We start from the raw sequence: 24,986 nt of genomic DNA, 5'->3' as shown, positions 1-24,986 counted from the left end.
ACTCTCAAAGATAGTATACACTAAAGCTTCTTATTGTTTTTCCACTATAATATTTATCGAGCTGACAAGAACAGAAGTCATATAGTTATCAAATGTCATCTAAACCATGTCTACGTATGAGATATCATCACCTGCATGCTCAACCTTTAGAAGTACTATCTGAGAGAGAAGCAAACAAGCAAATACTTCCTAAAAACAGAAACGCCGCTGACAAGTTGAGAACTCAGCCACTCAAATACTTTATTCAACGACATCTGTAGTTCATGTTTGATTTTGCATCATCTCAGAATCCATTCTCATGGTTTTCATTGACTAAACCATTTAAAGAATCAGATCAAAGAACAAATCCATAAAAAATCAACCAATAACATTGAAATAAATGGGTAATAGAGATAATGTTTCACTGATTTCGAATCATAAGAACGATTATCGACCATAATTATTAAGGATATAAATATACACAGAAATTAGATCAATAACCCTAGAAAAATTTTGGCAATTTTTTCTCAAAACTCTTATATGAAAAGTGCGATTCTGAAAATATTATATTAGATCTAAGTTCTAATTATGAGTTCATCAAGAAATTTCAATTGAAATCATATTTTTAAGAGTTTCAAAGTCGTAAAATAAGTTTTGAAAATTTTCAATTCTAACTCTATACCTTAATGATTTAGACGGAATTAAAGTATTAAGGAGAGAACAACATACCTTTCAAATTGTTTGTTGATGATTTTGATCGCCTCTTTCGATCAGATTCATCTTTTAATGATTTTCATTTGCTTTTGCCTGCGATTTTGAATTAAACTTCGAGAACACAAACTGCTAATGAAAAATCAGGTTTGAATCGAACGCTTTCTGATTCACAAAGTTAGGTTTATGAGGATCGATTTCATCAGGATAATTCTGTTATGGTGTTTCTTTCGGTGAGCTGGAGAGAGAAAAGGAGAAACAAAAACTAAAATGAAAATATCTAATGATATAAACAGGAAAGGGTATTGTTGTCATAATTTAAATTCATAATAATTAATTATGGGCCAGATTTAAAGAAAATTTGATTTTTTTAGGCCTAGCAATATCATTTTCCTAATGTATGGAGTTGACAATGAATGATCCATTTAGTGGGGCTTCTATATATTGAAACCATATAGAAGGGGGTCATAGTATTTTTCACATATAAGTAAGCATCTTTGATTGCCACAAAATCACGGTAGACGAGAGTATGAAACACAAATTTAGAATGACTAATGAAAGGAGGACATAGATAATGGCTAATCAATGAAGGACAAATCAGACATTAACGTTTCGTTATGCATTTGTGCGAAATTAAAGTCCCGTAAGGTGGTCCTGCAAGAACTATGGTGCATCGACCGTGCAACCAATGCGAATAACGGATGAGACTTCCAAAATTTGATCTTGTTCTAAACTTTCCCTGAACATCAAACTTCACAGTATTGTTTCCCACCTCCTTCCTGATCTGTTGGATTTCGTTGGATGATAACTTGACTTGACTTGTCACGAAATGTATTCCCAGTAGCTTTGATTCTGCTTTTCCAGCTGAAAATGGACTAACTGAGGTGGTTGCAATGAGGGTATTCATATAATATAATTCAATGACCATGTAACTGTAGTCGATTTTCACTTTCTGGTTCGGATTCGTGAAGTTGGTTAAGATGGTTACATCAGAGTTGAGTAGAGAACCATCAGAGGTGAGTTGCGCATTAGTATCAAGGTAGATGGTATTGAGCGTTGCGTTGGGGATGTCGAATGATGGATTTTTTGGACGGAACACAAGATACACAATGAGAACGATTAGTCCACCAAGAATTATCATAACCCATAGTATGGCACAAAAGAATGCGATGAACCATGTAATGGGTTTCGTTCTACGTTGATTTGGTAGCTTCAGATCATGTCTATGACTATGCAGATATGTTTCTCTTCAAGGGGTTTGTTGTTCTCTTTGAGGGATTTGTGGTTCTTGTTGATGTTGCCTTTGTTGTTGTTGTTGTTGATTTTGATGTTCTTGTTGACGTTGCCTTTGTTGTTGTTGATTCTGATGTTCTCGTTGATGTTGCCTTGGTTGTTCATTTTGATGTTTCTGATGTTGTTGCTGTTTGTGTTTTGGAAGAAAATGAGGGTTGTATTCATGTTGACGGGACATGGGGTTCTGCGACTATTGTGATATGAAAAATGACCCAAAGAAGAGGGTAAAGAAGTGAATAAACAGCAGCGAAGGAGAAGGGACTTCATGAGGAATATCAAATGAGAACGAAGAAGGCAAAGAATAAGTAGACAAGTTTGGTATGGGTAGTAAGAAAGTTTGAAAAGTTAGAAGGTTTCATAAGCAAGTGTCCAACCTTGGGCAATCTATTGTTTTTCTTCTCTTTCTTTTTCTAAAATTGATAAAAGTATTCCCCCACACCACCCACACCCACACCCACACCCACCAGCTATTCTGCAAAACCTCCCTTCCCACCTCCCAGCTATTGTGCAAAACCTCCTTTTTAAAATCGCCATTAGATATAACCTCATTTAACTTGGATGTGCCCCAATCGAGAAGTTATAATTATTAAAACACACAAGTAGAGTGCACGTGCGTTGCACGTAAAGTGCAAACTTTCAAATACACCTTCGCTCCAGTTAGACATTTGTTAGCCTTATAAGCAAGCACGTCTGCTTTGCTGCATAAGTAAGCGACAGTTCCTTAGTCGCAACCAGGATTTTAAAATAAATAAATTAGGCATAGTTAAAAGCAAGTGACTACCTTGCTTTCTTCACAAAGGTCGAGGGAACCACAACCACGACCGACGGGCTGTTCAGATATTCTTCAATATTACTGTCTGCACTCAGTGAACAGTCTCCCTAGAGGATGACTTAGACTCGTACGTTCCTTACTTGTTTGGAGAAAATTGTTAGCAAACTTTTACAAAATTAATTAAACTTAGTAAGGCTGACATATCCACAGTTTGGAAAGATGATACTTTGGCTCTCAAAGCTAAGTCCACCAACAATAGGCTATCTCGTCATAGTTTTCAGGCCGAAGGCCTAGGTTTCTCCCTGGGACGGTTGAACTTGGCAAGCGAAGATGGTCCATGAAGCAACCAAGGTTCAAACTTCCAATAAGGTTCTTGGGGATGAGGCTGTCAGGGTGAAGCTCGTCTCATTGCAAATGGCATCAGCCAGTGTTAACCCAAAAACTGTTGCACAACATAATTGTAACTCTCAACACCGGTGTATATTAAAAATGAAACTGTTGTAATCAGTACACTCACATTTGGATCAACCATGACCTTCTCCAAGCTAGTTTCCTTAGAGCAAGTCTTATGGTGAAAGTAGTGACGGAGCCAAGGTTTATTGCTCCGGGGTCAAATTCAAGGATAATCTACATTTTCAATTTCCTCTTACCTTATTTGCCCCCACAAATGGCTGAAATTATCAGAAAAATGAAGCTTTTTTACACCGGAGTTTGAAAACAAGTGGGGTCCGTAGACCCCATTTGTCTCAATGTGTCTCCGTCCCTGGGTGGAAGAGTTCCATCTTCCATCTTCCATGTCACTTCAGCATTTGGAATTGTGGAAGAAAGTGCAAGTGTAGTGGTGAAATAGTGAAAACGCTATTCTTAATAGCACAAAAAAAAACGCTATTAAGAATAGCACAAAAAAAATGCTATTAAGAATAGCACTCAGTGCTATTAAGAATAACGTTTTTTTCTCAACCGTTAGATTTCAACAACTCATTTTAAATATACGGATAAAAAAAACGCTATTCTTAATAGCGTTTCTTGTCTTCTACTGCGCTATTCTGATTAGCGTTTCCATGGATTCCACGGACCCTTCCATCAATTCATGGAACCCTGCTTGGATTTTCTGTGGAAGATCCCAACTTGGAAGCCACTAGACTTGATATTTCATGATTTTTCTACACTTGGAATAGGTTGGATTCCACCATAAGACTTGCTCTTATACGTAAACAAAAAACCAACCAAATGCAGACTATAAATTTCAACAAACCTTGTCAATCATTGTGTTCAAAATCGTAAATTTTAACAAACCAAATGCAGACTCTATGAGAAATGAATAATGACATTATTGCTTCAATTGATTATAGCCTCGTCTCATGTCAACAACCTAACTTAGCTTTAAAAAGCACCCTATGGAAAGTAACCTATTGTTTGCTTAATACTGTCAAATGAATCTCACCTATGAACCAAAATACCTGTATCATAAACAAATACTGAACTGTGAGCATAAATGAATGCTTATTAACATTGAATAAGAAAGAATTCAGGACATGTAGCTGAGCAATTATTTAATTTTAAAAATACGACTCAAAATCAATACAACTCAGAAAGGCAGAATGAATCATCTCTGCCTCGGCCATCAGCTCGTCACAGAATGAATCATCTCCGAGAAAATTATACCAAGTCCAAAGACACAACGGGATGCATTAATCGGCCTACGAACAACTCAACGAAAAGAAAAGTCTTAGCGAAAAGATAAACACCAATTTCAGATATAAATTTCAATTTTAGCACAAGGAGAGTTGGCTTTATAGAGGGGATAATCCATAAAAGAAGTAAAAATCTGAGAGCGTGGCATCATGAACATGTGTTGGTGCAGTTAATTGATTTCTGTCTAATTTGGGGATTTAGGGTTCCAATTTCTCACATGTCTCTTCATTTCAATTCTCTCGTTGTTTCTCCTTTTTGTAGTTTCAGGATTTCTCAATCGAATTGTTAAACGAACCCTGGATTTGAATTCATGTTTCTAATATCGGAGATGAGAGGAAAAATTTGGGGGAACTGGTATTCATGACTGCTGCTGCTGTTTCTCATATTCGAGAGGAGAGGAAATAGAGATATTCTTTGACGTGTGAGATTAAAAGGGGGAGATTGGGTTTGAAGGCTGGGATTAAATGTGCATGCGTTCAAATCAGAGGCGGTGAACGAAAAATGGTTAACGATTTCGGACTTTCCTTGCTGGCATTAAAGAGGGGGAGATACATACCCATGAAGACATGTCACATTTTCAGCCTCCCACACCGAATTGATCGTTCAACAGTCACCTTCTCCCTTGTATCTCTGCTTCTACATCTCTTTTAATACCAGTTCAAATCGATGTTCTGATTTCACCAAAAACCACATAACTTCCTCAGCTGATTTAAAATGATCAAGAAAGGATACTGCCAAACAACTGTGATTATGGGAGGTGGATATTCAAGTCTGGATAGTGAGGTAAGTTTCTGCAGCAACACCATTAAAGGGGGTAATGCAAATTATAGTAATTTCAATTTTTTATTTTTCAGGTTACCAGTGAAGATGTTGTCTTGGTGATGGCAACCTCACTGCTTTATCCATCCATTGAATTTCACCACAGTTAAAGTTTTGACACCTCAAAAATCTTCTATCTGGATGAAGCAGTGAGGTTGTCATCACCAAGACAACATCAAGAAAAAGGGTGTTTAAAATGTCATACTCTCTTGCATTGGACTAAAGATTGTCCTAAAGGAAACATGAAACAAATTAGTGCAAGTAAAAATATTAATGTGCAATCAGTTTTAAAGCTCACAATGAAATTGAAAAAATCATTGCAATCTTAATATAAGTAAATCGGAAATGTAATAAACTGGTTTAAGACTTTTAAAGTAAGATCATGTCTGAACAAGAGAGTAGACTTTTAAAGCAATATCATGCATGAACAAGAAAGTATATCGGCTAACTAAGTCTAATTAAGACCATACACGACCATAACAGAGTATTGCAATAGTTTTCCACGCACAAGTAGCCTTAACATAGTAACATCTGCATATAAAATATGGAAACGACCTGCACAATGCTAAGCTAAACTAGTGTACAATCTCTGCATGCACATAAAAAAAGAGCACACACACGTGTACATGCATCTAAGGCTTCCAAGTCGGTGGTTTGAAGGTTTGGGATGGGGTCTAAAACCTTCCCTCATTTCATTTGTTCTAAATTTATTATGGTATAGAGATCCATGATCTCGTCAACGCAATTTGACCGGTCTAGAAATGATCAAGAGACGATTTAGTCGCTAATGACTCGATGAATCAAATTTTAATATTAATTAATAGAAATTAATAAAATAATAATTTGAACATGAAAATAGTATCGTTGGATAGGTCTCGAAAAGTTATACGGGATGGAGTGCAAGAACGCGCCAATCGGGTACGAAATGAGGAATATGCGGCACTCAAAAGTTTAATTTATGGAAGTTTGACTTTAGTCAGTACTGTTTGATTTCGGGTTTAACTTTGGATTTTACTAAAACGATAAATTAGTAAAACTAAACAGTAATTATTTTCTTATTGATATCATAATAGGTGTAACCATGGTGTCATAATTAATTGAATATAACTATCATTAATTAGTTATTATATTGTACGAGACTTGAAGAAGTTATCTTCTTCTTATTTTTGTTTGTAAGAGAGTGGGTGCCTGTTGAGTTTGGGGAGCAGCTTAACATGAGTCATACCAACTTCATTATTGTTTCTTTTAAGTGATGAGTTTTGAGAAAGATAGGTATTGAAAAAAAAATACGGAGAGAACACAAAGGAAAGGAAGAAATAGCTAGCTAGTAAAATAGATGATATAATGATGTTGATAACTTGGAATCATGGAGGAATTCAGTGAGATGTTAGTAGAAATATATTGTTGTGGATGTAATAATAAATATTAGGACTTGGGAGAGTTTCTGTTGATAGAAAGAAGGAAGAGGTGGTGTTCTTGGAGTTCTTGATAATGTTAAAAAGGATTAGAAATTGGTGTTGATCGTGTTCATGACGGAGGTGAAGGAGAAAAGATGGAAACTTGTAAAATCAACTTAAGTAACCTCACTGATTCATTTTTGATTGTTTGTATTGAATAGGGTAATGATTGGATATGATAAATAGCATAGAATCAATCAATTATGAAAACCCATACTCATGAATTTATGTGGAGTTTTGTGTGACTCTGCCTTATGTTCTCGCATGAATATGATCGATTTAAGTTGTGATTTAGATGTAAATTATAGCATGATATTATAGAAGGGTCTTTAACCTTTGTAGAGAGCCTGAGTTTACTTAATTTGGTTACCATGAAATTAGTTATGAATTTTCAAAGTTCAACCGTTGCGACTGAAATTCTGGGGACAGTTGTGAGTAAGCAACTAAACGTACTTTTTTTTAGGTATGATCGGATCAGAACTGGTTTCTGGTCAAAACTACAAAGTTGTAGAGGAGACGAATACATTTCCAAAGAGATATTAAGTGATTAATTTGGATATAATATGAGTGATGTATGATCCCCGAAAATTGACTCCTTGTGTTGTGTAGAAACTCTAAAAATAGGTATTAGTGTCTGTCAAGTGTTTGTAAAATTGACTGACTCAACTGGGGAAGTCAGTGAGCTGACTAGAGAATCACACCGAGTTAGATGGTTGAGTGTTGGACCGGGTCGTGGGTCGACCTGATGGGTCGGGTTTGGGTTTATGGGCCTGTTTAACGGGTCGGGACGGGTCAGGCCCAATAGGCTTAGGACCAGAAATCTTATTTTGTGTTTTTGGACCACTTATAGTCCGAATTAGCTTTCAGTTCCTTCTGCAAAGTTGTAGAGTTTTTCGAGGGCTTTCTGATGATACCCTATTTGACCCTATTTGGATAAGCATCTATTAATTTATGCCTAGAACATTAAATACCATGTTATATAATTATTGATAAAACTAGAACCATTAGTTATTTCACTTAGCCTATAGCTATAGACTTGTATGAAATTATGTTGTGAACTTTGTATGAGCCTTTTGGCTAAATTCTTAGAGTGCTTGTGTGATTAACAATTAGTCTTTATTAACAACGGTCGATTCAAGGATGAACCAGTGGATCGCGGATCTCGAGGTAGGCATGGCTTGTCATCAAATCAGGTGGGAACTCTGTAGCCTTCTTGTAATCATTAAGTTTACTTTATCTGCGAGCATGATGAGTCTTTAATTTCTGTAAGCATATTGTTTATAACTCAATGGGTATGTTGTTTAATATGCGTTGGGTGGTTTCCCCGCGAAGAGTGTCTGTGTTTCCCCATAACTCTTGGCTAAGTTTTAGTAGGGAAATGCTACGTTGTTCGAATATTACCTAGTAGTTCGGCTTTACCCCGATTGGTTATTATTACATTTTATTGTCTTATGATAGTAGTCCGGCTTTACCCCAGTTAATTATTACCTAGTAGTCCGGCTTTACCCCGGTTGATTATTATATATACTATTTTATTTGGGGAAGTCACTCATGTGCATATTATACTTGACTGTGCAGTCTTAACAGTATGACTGTGTTACTATGATCTTGACTTAGGAAGAAATTCTAGGTTCATGCCTGGATATGGTTATTATTCGGTGACTTCGGTCTACGAATAATGATTGGGCCTTTTGTGAACCTGTTGTGCGGGGTCAGATCATAGTAATAAAAATCTTATTATATTCTAGACTTAGATGGTGGCATTGGGTTTTATGAGGTGTGCGCATTCCACGATAATATCTTACGGTACCCGGATTCATGCTATCATTTGAGACTGGAGTTATACCTAGCATCTTCTTCTCCCTTGAGTGAGACGAGGTTAGGATAACATATGTTTAGGTTGTTTAACTCAATTCTCATAGATCCATCCGGTGGTGTATCTTTCATGGATATTGCCACGATGGACGTAATATCTGGGGAAAAGAGTTGAAGCAATCTTCTGCTTCGTGTTGTGTGTAAAAGGTGCTATCTGTTTTCTTCTATTACTCTGTTTTAATTTCATTATCTTTTAGAACTATGAAACATGTCAGAGATTACTTCAAAGTTATATGTTTCCATTGGGCACCCCTTTGGGATGATGTGCTCACTCGTTCCTGCTTCAGTTTCAGTAATCAGAAAAAATGGTGCGCTTGAAGATATCCGTTATCGTAGGTTAAAGCTTTTTGCGATGTTAGAGATGTTATATATCTTTATTCTTTATTTAATCTGTAAAACAACACATTAATATATTCATATCACAAGAGAGTTCTTCATTTATACAATATCAGAGTGTATGTGTTTGTTTTTGGAATTAGCTTATGTAACTGAGTTTCTTAAGATCGGTAATATAGGTTTGATGCTTCAATTAGGTTGTAATCCTATTAGCTAAGAAGGAGATTAGGTTGGGGCGTCAGATATGGATATGGAAGTTTGCTGCTATTAGTGCTCTTCCAGCTCCACAACCACCTATATAAGGAGGAGGGACAAGTCTTGTTGCAGCTTTACCTCTTCTAGTTTGTTGAGAAGGTGGTGTGCGGTGTGCGTCTTCCTCTAGCTTCACCTCTTCTAGTTTGTCGAGTAGGTAGTGTGCCTCTTCCTCTAGCTGCACTCGTTCGTTGTGAAAAATCATGCTTCCTTTCCCATAATGATCCTATAACAACATCCATAATCTAACAACAAACCGCACTAAATGATTATGTGAATAGAGTGTAAACAGAGAAGAAGTACACCTACCAGCAGGTTCAGTAGAAGGATTGCCTCTAACTTGGATCCTACCTCTTCCCCCACCCCTTCCTCCAACACTTGTAGATGCTCCACTCTTTGTTGGGAAAGTTCTGACATTATGGGCATTTTGTAACACCCTGTTGATGGATGAAAACGATTTGCTGGTTTTTGAGGAAAAGTGGAGAGGCGAACGATTCCACCATCGATCAAATTGCCTAAACCTTTAGCAAAAAGATGCACTGTACGAGAGTACTTTGAGTTCGAGAGATCAATCTGTAGGACTCCGGCCTAAACCAAGACAATGGACGTTCCAGAGTCAATTCGGTCACAAAGAGGGATGAGAGTTGATATGTAGGAGGGAAGCTGAGAAGTGTGTGAGATCAATGATGATTGAAGGATTGTGTATGTGTTGGAGAGTTTTGCAAGTTTTGTGAGCTGCTGGGTTCAGATAAGTTCTGATAACTTGAGTACCGTCATGTTGAGTTCTTATTGTTCAATCGTTTATATTGCAGAAATAGTAAACACATTGATCTCCAGTAAGTGTGAATGTTGAAGAGTGAAAGAGTGGGAAATCGTGGATACACCAGTTCCACGTGCGTGGGAGAATTGGTTGATTGTCTATCCACTAATTTTCTAACTCCTTCAACTGCTTGCACGACTTACTCACATTTCTCAAACACACGTGTCGTAGACCGTCAGACCAAAACCCTAGTGAATATCCCTCGATGTGACATGATTAATGCCTCGTGAATGTGGAGTTTGCAAGGCAGACGTGTATTTAATTGGTCAATTGTTGACTTGACTAGACCACGAGTCTTAGCCTTGATGAGTCGAGCATAATGAAAGAACGTGGTATGCTCTGAGACTCATGGATTGAGGATAAGGTGTCTGCTAGGACATGATAATGCACATACGTCGAGTCTGATGAATTGTGATGTATTACTTTACCTGTTGAGGCAATAATGATTTTATGATGATTTGGATTGTTGCAAGTCCGATGAGATTGCTCGATCATGGACCTATTATGATATGTTGACTATTTGACAGAAAATCGGATGTTACTGAGTTATGAGTTATGTAGAGTGCTCATTCCTGATCTACTATGTCATGTATTGTCGAATGACAAAGTAGGATTAAAATATTAGTGAATATTAGGCGATCGAATGTTCAATTGGATGGACGTCCAATGAAGTATTGGATGATCGGCCAAGTTAATGGTCATCCAATGAGGGTGCTCTCGTACGTTCGAGCAATTAAAAATGCTGGCAGCAGGATCAAATATTAAAAATATTAATTGCTGGATCGATATAAAAGTTTTCAACGTTTATCGAATTATTGTAAATTCGAAACCCTAATTTTGGAGAACCCTGAACCCTGAAGATGTGGAGTTGTCCAACGTGGGTCAAGAAATATCGACCAACCAATGGGCATGAGAGCTGACCATTGGTGGTGAACAGACAACCGAGCGTGCGGAGAAACGTCCATGAACAAGGATTTGGAGAATTATGAAACATATAAATTATTATTGAATAATAAATAATAATTGAGAGACGTGGGACCGGCCGACAATTGCGGCCAAGGGACCGGCCAGGTCCATTAATGGTGGTGCATGGGCCACCATGTCCCTCATGCGTTCATTCCTGAAAATCTTAGGTATTTTGTTGATCGTTTGAGCAATATTTTGGATTTTCAGAAGAGTTTGATCTTGACTGTAACTCTTAATTTTGCATGAATGAGCAACTAGAACTTTGCTCGTAGGTCCACCATTTTAGAATATTAAGATACCGTTATTTTAATATTATTAGTAAATGAAAAACCTAATAGTCGTGGGACTAGGGTTTTAGGAGAGTTGAGCAATATTTGAAGAAATATGAAGAATTAGGAGTTTGCATGAATGAGGGAGTTTCAAGAGATGAGGAAAATAATAATAATAAAATAAAGAACTGTAGAGGCGTGGGACCGGCCGTCCGGTGTGCCTGGTCCCGTGACGCTCTTCCCTATTTTTATTATCATTTTATCAATCTTTCTTAGCTCTTCATATATCCCCGTTCGTCCATATTTTTGGGTGTTCGTTCGTGTATTATTAATAAGTTGACTCACACAATTTTCTCGGGGGTTACTTGGTGATGGCCCATATACCCGAAAAGTGAATATCTATCACCACCCCATGCAATTCAGCTGAGAAAAACTGTGAATTGAAGCAATGAGATATTATGATGAAAATAGAATATTTTCTAGGAATTCAATTGATGGATGTTGCACTAGAATTAATTAATTGGTGGCTCTATACTAGCAGGCGATATGTCTAGGAGCATTATATTTATTCGAGAGTTGAGGTATGAGATAGTAAAAGCATCATACTCGTTCTGAATGTTTATTCTGCATCGTCAGGAAATACTTGCGATATAGTGAAGATGTTATTGCTCTATAATAATGGTTAATCCATCTAGGAGCCGTCCAATCATTCTTGATTCTGTATAGAAGTGAATAGTGAAATTGTTCAGTATTGATGAAATATGCAAAATATCGAAAGCTCAATTGAGAGGCTTTAATAATTGTATATTTATGCATGCTCTGAGAGGCTATACACTCAGTCAAAGATTATCTTGGCACGAGCTTTCATGCCTAAATTCTGAAATATGAATTTCACATATTCGTCTGATTGCTAGATCAAAAATATGCAAAATTATGATTTTACGATTTTAGCCTTTCTCAAAAATCCACCATCAACATCAACTCCCCTGCTTAGTGAGGGACTGTCATGTACCGCCGTAAGCACTAGATGGTGATTTTTACACTTATAAAAGAAATAAGTAATATAACTTAGTCGTAAGAGATGTTACCGGATTCTCGATTTGCTCCAATGATGTCACGTACGAGCAATGGCTTGAATGAAGATCCTGGTAGTATGATAGATTTCCCGGTGAGCGTGAATTGATGACGCACCGCTGATTTGGGTGGTGGAACATACAATTTGATGGGTTTAGCACTTGCGGGCCCGCGACCCAAGAAAAGGAATCCTTGTCTAATTAGGTTTCAGAAATAAAAATTGTTATAAAAGGGATGAGACACCTTCTTTTTTTTGTTCTCCCACAACCAACCGGGCCTTCCATCTCCTTCACGTCCGAGAGATTTTTTTTTCTCTTTGTCATTTGCCGGCGCCAACTAATCACTGCCGACGACTTTAATTCCGAATTCCGACGCCGATCAGGTATATTTTTTTTAATGTACGTGAGTTGTTCACGTTGATTTTTTTTTATATATATATGTGAGCTTTCACGAAAAGTTTTTCTTTAAAAGTGAACGTCTGTCCGTTTACAAGAGACGAACGATTGTCCCTAGCATAAGAGAGATTTTTTTTTTTGAATAAACATACGTCTAATGGTAGTAAAAAGAAAAGATTTTGCCTGTGAGCTTTCACGGAAAATTTTATATTTAATATGTGTGCTTTCAAAAAATTTCGAGAATGGACTTCCGTTTCAAAAGATGGACGCTCGTCTGAAAAGATTTTTTTTTTTTTAATTTACGCGATTTGTTCACGTTCACTTTTGATTTTTTTTTTAATTCACGTGAGTTGCTCACGTTTAATTTTTCTTTTTTTACAAAAATCAAATTTTGATTTTGAATAAACATTGAAAGTAGACAATGATACATAGTAAAATAATGTATTTATGTAAGCTTTCACAATTTTAGAATGAACGTCCGTCCAATTTTGAAAAGTTGGTGGATGTTCATATAGTAAAAATTACGTGAGTTGTTCACGGTTTTATAAATATCAAGTTTTGATTTTTGAACTTTGCTCGTTTTTGCAGGTGTTTGAAGAAACGAGCAAGTCCTTGAAGCATCAACTTTTGCGTCGTAATCACTACTGTTAGTGAAGTTGTAAACATGTGAGAGTTGGGTTATTACCATTTTTGTAGACGCTTTTAGTTCATGTGAACATCTTTATTGTTCCATTTTTGTACTTCAATTCCATTGCTTTGCTGAAATTTGCATCTTGTGTGAATGATATATTGAAGTAGAAGTATTGTATGGATGTCATAGCTACTTTGCAGAGATGTCAGTTGATAGCTAATACTTCAATTGATGATGAAGAAGAAGGATCAGTAATCAAGAACGATACAAATATGGATCATGAATTATTCGTAGTTCAGTATAGACCTGAAAAATGTTTTCAAGGTTATGCATTTCGCCTTCTCATAAATCTTAGAGAAATTACTCAGAGAAAGTTGGTGTCTCCTCAAGCAATAATTCGATTTTGTCTGCAAGGTGGACATTATTCTGCTTCACCCATAGAATTTAAGCTTTCTTGAAGGCCTCTAACAGACTTCTATGGATGGAAAAGGCATATACTGGGTCACGACCATGTTCGAGCCATGTTATACAACGCACAGATAGATGAGGCCGTCAGAGCTATTAGAGACTTGTTCGTTTATCATGATGTGTGAGGTACTTGTGTATTCCTACTCACACTTTCATATGCAGATGGGGAGAATTCACCATCACCTTGGAGGACGTAGCAGTCTTGTTGCATCTTCCTGTTACAGATAATCTCCCTGGAAGGCTCTCAGCAGAAGAAATCACGATGTATAAAGTCTTGACAACTAAGTGTTGATGGTGGATTTTCAACAAAGGGCAAAACCGTAAGTTATGATACATGTTTCTGAAACGGCTTTCAGGCATGCAACCATTCATATTTTACGAAGCCACGACGAGTATGTCTTTCGAGAAGCCTCCACTAGCTGAGCGTTCGATCCCTGACATTTCATCGTGACCTCTATGCAGAATAACATAATCAGGCGGTTCTCCTTAAATTGAGAGCTTAACGCCTTCAGGACGTCAGTGACGCTCACTATTCCCTGACTGCAGGAGAGAGACCCACCTCCACAAAGAAGAATAGTTGGGCGGCGGACGCCTTCAGGACGTCGGTGACACTCACCGTTCCCTGACTATGTAGAGAGACCGTGTATAGATTCAGGCGGTTCTCCGTAGATTGAGAGCACTAACGCCTTCAGGTCGTAAGCAACACTTGTGACACCCTGATTATGCACCCTTCGGATGATATGACGCCTTAACTGGCTAATATCTTTCCTACGATAGTTTAATTCTGCCGTGACATTTACCACTAAATTCCCAAAATAATCTATTATTGCTCCTATTCCATGGTCGAATCCACGGCCTGATCCATGGAATGGCAATAACCATTTCTACGATTCCATGGTCGAATCCACAGCCTGATCCCATGGAATAGCAATAACAACTGTTCCGATTCTATGATCGAATCCACGACTTGATCTCATAGAATGACAATAAACAATTTTATTATCTCATTACTCCGATTCCACGAATCTCATGGAATGGTAATAGGTAATTTTATTACTCCGATTCTATGGTCGAATCCACGATCCCATGGAATGATAATGCATGTTTTATTATTCCGAGTTCATGGTCGAATCCGTAGCTGATCCTATGAATTGATAATAAAAAACTACTTATTTTAGTACTCCATTTCATGAATTATTCTCCACTGAAGTTTATGAATTAGTAATAAATACTCAACAACCGGGAATCTGGACCATCACTGAGTAAGCCCCACAGAAATGGTGCAAGTGTGCTCGACAATGATGCACGACTGAGCACCCGGATGCACAAATGAGCATCCAAAAATGTGGATAGATGAGGAATCCTACGAAAACAGGAGAAAACAACAAATAATAATAAAATAATAGGAGGCGCCCAGGGGCCGGGTCCACCGGCCAGCCGGCCATGCCCTAGCCATGGCTGGTCCCACGCCTCTTCCATTATTTTGCCCTATTTTGTTATTTTCATGAACTTATGAAAAACTCCTTCAATTTAGCAACTTTCCTTGTTTGAGCAAAACTCATGGATTCTCCATAACTTCACGGATTCATAAAAAATAGTATTATAAAATAGAGAAAGGTGTGCGGGACCGGGCAACCTAGCCGGCCGGCTATGCCGAAGCCATGGCCGGTCCCACACCTCACAATCCCTAGCTTTTTATAATTATTATTCCCTAATCTCATGAAACTCCTCTGTTTCAACAAAAACTCATGGATTCTCCATAATATCACGGTTTCATGAAAAATAATAATATAAAATTAGGCAAAGGTGTGCGGGACCGAGCAACATAGCCGGACGACCATTCCCTAGCCGTGGCCGGTCCCACACCTTGTAATCCCTAGTCTTTTATAATTATTATTTTCCTCAATTCATGAAACTCCTTGGTTTGAGCAAAATTCATGATTCCTTATTTTCTCAAATTTTGCTCGAATCATGAAAAACCAAAAGCCAACATGGTCACATGACCACATGACCGGCTAGCCTCTCACGAAAATTTTAAATGTTAAAATACTCTTATTTTAACATTTACAAAATATTGATCAATTGAGCATACATGCTCATTCCAATAAAAATCAAGAATTTCAGCCAAGATGAAACTCTTCTGAAAATTCACAATGTTACTCGAATGCACGTCAGGAAATACTGAAACTCTCAATATTGAGACACAGACTCCATGGAAACACGTGCATGCCTTAGTGAACGACCAGAGTCATCCCTAGGGCTTGCACAAAGCCGGTCCCACAAGATTTCATAATTCTGACCTAATTTGCTCAATTGCTCATACTGGGCCCAAATTCTCTCCAACTAACCAGGGGATTTGCTCAATCGAGCACCATGTGGTCCCACACCCCTAAGGGCTGGTTTCATGCCTTCTTGGCCGGTCCCTCACTTCTCCATGAATTAGGTTTTATCACCTAACGCTCAATCGAGCAACTATTTTCAATAAATGACGAAACCGGCATTTTGTCATGATTCCTTCACCAACAGTCCAACTGAGGACCCTGGTGCGTGCTAACTCGAACACTTGGGCATCACATGGATGTCCATAATATCATGTGGTCGGTCCCTCCCTTACTCATGACCAATTTTCAGCAATTCTTCAATTGATGAAGGATTGATAAAAAATTAGGGTTTCGAACAAACGCTCCACGAAATACCATTCTGAGCAAGTTCAAACACTATATTATATTGATCCAGCGATCAAACATCTGTATTAATTATACGTAATCTACCAAAATTTTAATTAATATTTTATTGGGTCACGTCACCAGTAAATAATTCGTCGAATTGAGCAATACTTTCTCAGTTGCTCGAATATTGATCCCACTATCAATATTCGGTAATTTATCCGTAATTCTTCGAATTGAGCAATACTTGCTTAGTTGCTCGAATATTGATCCCACTATCAATATTCGGTAATTTATCAGTAATTCGTCGAATTGAGCAATACTTGCTCAGTTGCTCGAATATTGATCCCATTATCAATATTCAGTAATTTATTAGTAATTCGTCGAATCGAGCAATACTTGCTCAGTTGCTCGAATAACCCACATATATTCAGTAACTCATCAATATTCAACAACTCGTTGAATTTACAATATTTGCTTAGACGAGCAAAATTAACATATATTCATGAATCGCTGAGCATTTGTCAAAAGTGCTCGATTCAACAAAACCTAGACTCATTGTCTGATCAGTCAACAACTGACTAACTAAGACACGTTTGTCATACAGACTCCACGATTCGTGAGACATCAATCACGTCACAAATGGGGGTATATCACTTAGGGTTTTGGTTTAGCGGTCTACGGCACGTGGATTCATCCACGACGAGAAATGTGCACAAGTCGTGCAAACGGTTGAAGGAGTTAGCAAAGTAGTGGGTGCACGATCAGTTAAGTCTCCACACGACATGGAACTGACTTTAACACGATCTCCCATTTTCCCACTCTTTCACTCAAGAAACCGTCACACTTACATGGATCAATGTGTTCACAACTCTGACAATATAAATAAGTCTCTGAATCCATGATTGAAGGACATAATTACATCATCAGTAATCGTTCATACAGAATTTCTCGAGTAACTACTCTCAAGAATTCATCAATCTATCAGAACTTATTCGAACTCATCAGTTCACCAAAAGTTGCAGAAACCTTCAACACATCCACAATCCTTGATCATCACTGATCCCACACAATTCTCAGCTTCCCTCTTACATATCAACCCATCTCCCTCTTTGCGACCGAATTGACTCTGGAACGACCATTGACTTGGTTTAGGCCGGAGTCCTACAGATTGATCTCTCGAATCTAAGCACTCCCTTTGCATTGCATCTGTGTGAGGTTAATCAGTTTGCTCGGTTGAGGAGTCTCGGCAACACGCTCGTCTCTTCACTTCCCTAAAAAACCAGCAAGTCGTTTTTCCCCATCCACACTCAGATGCATGAAATCAATAAAGCGTCCGGCAACTATTATACTCAATGGTTGAAGCATTGGTGGCCAATAAATAAGGATCCCAATAGACCTGTAAATATTACATTGGACATTGCTGTTTTTTTTCTTTGTGGTTGTCCAGAGACGTGTTTGAAGATAGTGGTAATTTGTTGAAGCCGTTTGTGATTCCCTTCGCTATCAAAATGGCATAATAATCTGTGGTACTTCCTGAATAAAATAATAATTCTTATTGTTGATGTATCCAGGAGGAGATTGGAAGATCAGAATACTAATGATGTCCATTCGTCTTTGGAGGATGATGAGGAAGAGGGATCTCACGACTCAAAACCGAATAGAGGTAATAATGATCCTAATGGTGACACCGGCAACGTTGACTCGTCGAACAGTTCAGAGACCACTCAAATAATTATCCATATTTTATTGTCTTTATATAAGTATGAAATTATTGATTTGTTACTGAATGAATGAGGATCCATATGAATGAATGACGAGTTTTTCCGTAATGCGTCATCAGAAAATTCAGAATTCAGTCTTTTAGCGAAAACACCGTAAAATCTTCCTTTGATATCAATTTTTTGTGATCCACCCCAACTTTCTTATTCACAGGAAATTTATTAGCTTTGGAAAAAAATATTTTTGAGGTTTGTGCCCGTTTAGGGTCGAAATCTATGAAACAGTAACTTCCAGGAAGTCTTCAGAAAATTTTCAGCTGTCATGTAGTTCAATGTTTCAGCCACATCTTTATGCTCGTTCATCCAATTACTGTGAATTTTAGATATATTGTATATGAAATACATACAAGAGAATTAAATATTATCAAACTTAGATTCCTTACCAATTTCTCCCATATCGTCGTCTAATGCAGGGAAGTGAAAATCACCTCATACGAGCTTGCTATAAAACATTTTTTTTGTGACTTTACACTATTTGCTTGTGTCTTGAATGTCTACCGAAGAATTTTGGCAATGGTAGTTCACTTACATTCTGAATTTGATGATTGCAATTTTAATTCCACGCTTGAAGCACTCTAACTCATATAGTTGTCGTATTAGGTGCAAAACAACGGAGTAGAGGATATATGGGCTAATAATGATGACATGAGCAATATCGTAAACCAAAGTGGTGATGCAACCGTCTCTGCACTTCAGGGTCATGAATATGTTGTTACCGAAGCCGTTGAAGAGACTGAAACCCAAGTTGACGTTGTTCCAGAGATGAAAGATACCAATCCGATAATGGAGACTCGCATGGTGTTGCACGAATATCCTAATGCAGGCGTTGATTTTGAACCTCCATTCAGTGAGCCTCTCCAATATCATGAACTAGTTGGTGGTTTCAGGGTCTCCACCGGATATGCTAGCTTATACCATAAAATATGGCAGAGGTATTGGCCATATCGTCACCACTAAGGATCCTGAACGTGCTTACTTCTTGATAATGTAAGTAGGAGCTATCCTGCGTGTCACAGATGAAATACGGACAAGGATAGAAGTGTTGTTACCAAAGATCTACTCTTTGACTGAGAATACAACTCAGATGCTTCTGAGAGACTTGGTTTCTATGTGAGGTGGCTTCGTCAAAGAATTGATGCCATTAATGAGACATGGAAGAAAAATGTACCTTTTCCAATGATGTTGTGATGGAGAAATAAGCAAAGATTGCTAGATTATCTAAAGAGCTGGAGTTGGAGAAGGAGGCTTTGCAAGACTTGAAGATGACACTTTCTGAAGAGCAGAAATCTTATTTTGCCGGTTTCCTTTAGTTTCCCTTTAATGATTTCTTGAACTCTGAACTTCTGAGAGACGTGAGGTTTTATTTTGGTTTTGATTTTTTAGTTGTTTTTGGATAAGTAGATGATTGATAGTTATGAGGATTTTCCTTTGGATTTGGTAGATATTTTATTTAAGTTAAATGAACTTTGACTAATTGTTGAAAGAAATTCAATTACTGAATGTTTATATTGCATACGTTTTGGAGGAATTGAAAATACAGGTGAAAGAAAATCCTAAATGCAAACTTCAGATGTTTTGGGCGTTCGTGCCTCAAACACTCAATATCTGAAACGTCGAATATCTCAGGCGTCAAATGCTTTGAGCCAACTATCTTGTATTACTGCCACACATGTCTTCCCATCCACATCAATTGACTTGTAGTATCCACCAACGACAGACATGGTAATTATAAAAGGTCCTACCCAATTGGATTTATTTGCAGAATGAAGATTGTGCTTAGTTGCTTTGAGAACTAAATCTCCTTCATGAAATATTTTAGGCTTGATTGTTTTTGCCTGAATATATTCTGCTGGTTCGACATTCCATTTACAGTGGGATTCCATGCTTGTGCAGACATCGAAGCTTGCCATCCACACCAGTTAACTTGTAGTATCCACCAACGACAGACTTGGTAATTATAAAAGGTCCTTCCCAATTAGATTTCTTTGCAGAATGAAGATTGTGTTTAGTTCCTTTGAGAACTAAATGTCCTTCATGAAATTTGTTAGGTTTGATTGTTCTTTCCCTGAATATATTCTGCTGGTTCAACATTCCTTTTAGAGTGGGATTCCATGCTTATGCAGACATCGAAGATTTCCGATCTTTTGGCACATGTTGACACTCTTGCAAGGTTATGGGGAAATAACCAAGATATTCTTTGTGCTGAGACATCATTTCAACAATGAATGTTTTAGTGAGATGTTTGATTCGTAGAGGTGTCTGATTCAACCACTTGGTAAAATATTGATGTGGTGAAGTTACCCATTCATAGCGTCTTGCAATAGCAGAGTTTCTAGCAGAACTGAGTCCCCATTCTAGGAGAGCGTCTGGGAGAATAGATGACATAGATATAATAGGATTGAGACTTGCTTGAGCGTGGAATATCTTGATGAATGTCAGTGCATCTTCTCCAGGTTCTTGCTTCAACCTCATCAGAGTTCGAAATTCCTCCAAATGCCTCGATGATGGAACGTCCACCAAATCTTCTGGATCGTAACTTTCCTCGTTAGAAAGATGTGCAACCAAAAGTGTCGTAGTCATCTTTTCGGCATGGATCCACATTCTTCCAAGGATCATGTCATATTCTGGATCTTCCTTGATTATGTAAAATTTAGTTTTCGTCCATGTCAAACTTATTTTCATCCTGAGAGTAATGTAACCATATGCATCCCTAGGCGTTCCTTCATGATCCCTGATTGGGATGTGAATATGCATAGATTCTTATCGAGTGATTCCAACAACTCTGAGGTTCTTCAATGGAATAACATTGACAACAGTACCAGCATCGATCAATGCTCGCTTGAATTCATTTCCTTTGAGATTAACTGTGGTAAGAAGTCCCAAGTCGTACATTTCTTTTGTCTTTGGCTGAAGGATCAGGGAGTATTTCCGGAATGGACAAAGTCTTCCTGACATGATGCGATTCAATGTTGCGAACATGTCTTTCCTTTGTGCCCTCGACAGATAGAGCAATTCACATATATGTTCGACCAAGGATTGAACTGCTTCTTTGACAGGTTGTTCAGCGAGAGTAAAAGTCCTGATTGGGAGAGGATCTATATGCACCCGTTCAGTCCCCCGATTAAGCTATCTGTTAGAGCACTGCTGGGTCGAACTCGCAAGTGTTTCTATCTCAAGCTTGTTCGTCAAGTTTAGTTGCCAAAACTATAAGTGTTGATTTCTAGTCTACTTATAGCTAAGTCTCGGTTTAGGATAGTAAGTGTAGTTGATATTTAGACTTCACGACGTTCATCGAATGAAGACGAAAAACTACTCAAGGGAACTTGTGAAACTTCATCAACAAAAGGTATTTGGAGACTTGAACTCATATATCACTCAAAAGTCTATCTACTTTATCTCCTATTTGAGACAAAAAGTCGTATTGCTATATAGACTTCAATTATACACAGTTAGTATTTCGAGCTCGAAATATGTGTTGGTAAGATTTCGCTTTAACCAAGTCCATTTTTATTCTTGACGAAAGTCAAAAGATGATCCTGTGAAAATCGCCTTGTAACATCTTACATGATTTGTGTGAGACAGTCATTTGATGTAGACTCGGAATGTTTCGTATTGATCATTCGATCACTTGAAAATTGCTTTGAAGCTAATTGTTTATGTGAGACAGCTATTGTCGTCTTTCAAGAATGTTTCAATGATTGAAATGAGGGTTTAGAACATGTAACCATGATTTGATATAAACATAGTGTGTATTCACATTTGTGTAAAGTCCAAAAACGGGAACCATGGTATGCGTACTCGTACGCGTACTAGTTGGTTGTTGGATGTCCGGGAACTAAGTATGCGTACCAGTACGCGTATTGGCGGAAGTTCAAGTTCCGTGAATTTCTGCTGGAGTTTGGAAGAGTAAAATGGTATGCGTACCCATACGCGTACTGGCGTAACCAAACTCAGTACGGCTACTTAAGGTATGCGTACCCATTTGCATACTTAAGTAGGTTATGTTCTAAAATCGGCTTTTTCATGAACTAATACATTTACATATTGAGGAATGCAACCTTTTACAAACGGTGGATATAATGTTCATGAAATGATTCGAGTGAATCAAAATCGATTTTGCTTCAATTGTGTCTTGTATACTTCTATGAGAATATAAACAATTGAACAACTCTCTAGCTAGTTTCATTTGAGTCATTTGAACTAGTTATGATAAGGTTGATATGAAAGTTCTCATATGGCTAACCATAGGTTAACTATTGTTGAACCAACTAAGTGTACACGTTTGGGTACGGTTACCTTTATCTAAATGATGGTACATTTCATTTGTGTATAACAAGCTAAGTTCGATATAACGTTTGAAAGATATTAGGTTGAATCTAATCAAGTTTTCATCTAACGGTGAATATTGAATGCTTTGTTACCAAGGTGGCATTGATTACAAAACCCCGATTTGAAAACTATATAAAGGAGAACTCTAGCAACTGGGAAACCTAATCCCCATACCTCATGTGTGATACTTGTTGCGACTAGAGTCGATTCTTCCTTAACTTTAGGTTTTCACGAAACCCTGTAGGTTAACGACTTGAAGACTTCATTGGGATTGTGAAGCCAGACCCAACTATTTTCTATGTAGTTGCATGTTCTGATCTTGCTGTTTTCTATCATGTTGAGTACTATCTTCTTTAAGATTTTCTCGAGATTTATTCTCCGATAGGCAAGATTGAAAAGTAGTCACAAACATATTCGTCTCATCTTTTGTGATTCCACAATATCTTGTTTCGTTAATCGATTAATATTATTGTGAGGTGATTGATAATACTAGGTTGTTCTTCGGGAATATAAGTCCGGTTTATCAATTGGTTCCTGTTCACCTTGATTTATCAAAAGACGGAACAAAACACATAGGTATATATGTGGGAGAAAGATTTATCTATTCAATAAACTTTTTTGTGTGAGACACATTTGTTTATCAAGTCTTCGACTTTGGGTCATAGCAACTCTTAGTTGTGGGTGAGATCAGCTAAGGGAATCAAGTGCGCATAATCCGGCATGGTTCAAGAGGCGTAAGGAACACAACTGTGCCTTGATTAGTGTGAGATTGATTAGGGCTCAACTACATTCCAGACCGAAGTTATCTTGGTAGTAGGCTAGTGACTGTAGCGGATTAATACAGTGTGGTGTTCAAATCGTGACTAGGTCCCGGGGTTTTTCTGCATTTACGGTTTCCTCGTTAACAAAATTTCTGGTGTCTGTGTTATTTCTTTTCCGCATTATATTTGTTTATATGATTGAAATATCACAGGTTGTGCGTAAGTTAAACCAATTGTGAATCCAACCTTTGGTTGTCGATTGAATAGATTGACACTTGGATATTGCTTTTTATATTAATCAGGCTCACGGATTTCTATCTGTTTGATTTGCCGATTACATTAAGAAACAGAGATACCAACTCTTTGATATATTTCTTGATTGATCCCACTTTATTAGTTGGTGCTCTCAGAATTATATTGGAGTTAGTCCATACAGATTTCTAAGCGAAATATTGGGTGTGGTTTTCAGACCCCCGCTTTTTCAATTGGTATTGGAGCAGGAAAACACGTTTAAGACCTCATATGTCTGTGTTTGTAGCGATCTGACTCTATGGACAGATGTGCTATCTCTATAAACGTACCACCAGTCTTCGATGACTCGAATTACTTATGGTGGAAAATTGATATGCGTGCCTTTGTTCAAGCGCGTGATTTTCAATCATGGGTTTACGTTGTTAATGGCTATGATCCTCCAGTTGTTATAATAGGCACTGTAACTGTTCTAGAGGATATTGGTGATTACGATGCTGTCAAGATTCTTGCTGCAAAGCAAAATTCTGACGGATTGAATGCAATCATTGTCGATGGTGGTTTTTAGTTCAGGGCTAAAATTGTAAAACCCTGTATTTAATGAGCCGTCATTCTGCAAAGAAACTGAGCCATTCAAAAGTGACGAGTGCCTAGGCCTCTTTACTTACATATGTATTGAGCAATTCAGTATAATTAAAATTTATCCAGAATGGTGCGTGTAGAAACAATCCCAAATATTCTGTAAATTTTATCTTCCACCTGCATTACTCACTAATGCATGGCATGTCGAGTATTTATTCTATGTTATGTTCCCCAACCGAACTCTTGATGTTGAGATGACATGAAAATTAGTGTTCGCTCGCAGCAAAGTAGCATGAATTTCCCGAAATGTCAGGATTGAGATACGCATAGAAGTACTCAATTAGAGGCACGCAAAGTTATGCTGCCCTCTGAAGCATAATTAGTGATTTTGTATGAACACAAAAAATTCACCAGAAATTGATTGATTTTGTGTCAGCCTACAAAATTCAATTTTTCTAACCTAATTAATTTATAAGAATTAGGTGTTTTGCGTCTTGCGCAATATCTCGAACCCTATTGGTCGATACCAAACCTAGGAAAGCTAGAAATTTAATCCACCATGGAGCTAGTAGGAACAAACCCTACCCAAAAACGAAAATGGGAAGAAAAGAGGAAGCCAGGACCATGAGGAGCCGTGGAAAAAAGGGGTTTGGCTGCACCACTTGGCCAGACAATTCGCCCTAACCCAAACTCCCTTTGGCCGGCGCTCCTTCTTCTATTTTATTGACCGATTCCCCCTCTTTCCCACCGACCAATCAGATCGCTTTAAATGCGCAACACACACTTTTGATTAAAAGTGCAAGTTG

General features: G+C 37.8%; 1 protein-coding gene across 1 annotated transcript; it reads right to left on the bottom strand.

Annotated features, from left to right (window-relative positions):
- Nucleotides 1-1,159: 1,159 nt before the first annotated feature.
- Nucleotides 1,160-3,551, bottom strand: LOC113279424 (NDR1/HIN1-like protein 10). The gene is made up of 2 exons (XM_026528120.1): nt 3,406-3,551; nt 1,160-1,937 (listed from the first exon to the last, which is right to left on the bottom strand). Exons 1-2 carry the CDS (start codon nt 3,549-3,551, stop codon nt 1,295-1,297), a joined length of 789 nt encoding a protein of 262 aa, XP_026383905.1. The 3' UTR covers nt 1,160-1,294.
- Between the last annotated feature and the right edge of the window lie 21,435 nt (nt 3,552-24,986).

The sequence above is a fragment of the Papaver somniferum genome, chromosome 5 (genome assembly GCF_003573695.1).
Source record: "Papaver somniferum cultivar HN1 chromosome 5, ASM357369v1, whole genome shotgun sequence".
Taxonomy (NCBI): domain Eukaryota; kingdom Viridiplantae; phylum Streptophyta; class Magnoliopsida; order Ranunculales; family Papaveraceae; genus Papaver; species Papaver somniferum.
Note: the sequence above shows the minus strand (reverse complement) of the source record. Positions and strands in the feature narration are given on the sequence as shown.

What these genes read in the sequence shown, in the direction of transcription:
- LOC113279424 (XM_026528120.1), bottom strand. Translation starts at nt 3,551, where the DNA reads ATGGAAGATGGAAGATGGAACTCTTCCACCCAGGGACGGAGACACATT. An exon ending in CATTTGTGGGGGCAAATAAG is followed by an intron (nt 1,938 to 3,405) that starts GTAAGAGGAAAT and finishes AACCCCTTGAAG; the next exon opens with AGAAACATATCTGCATAGTC.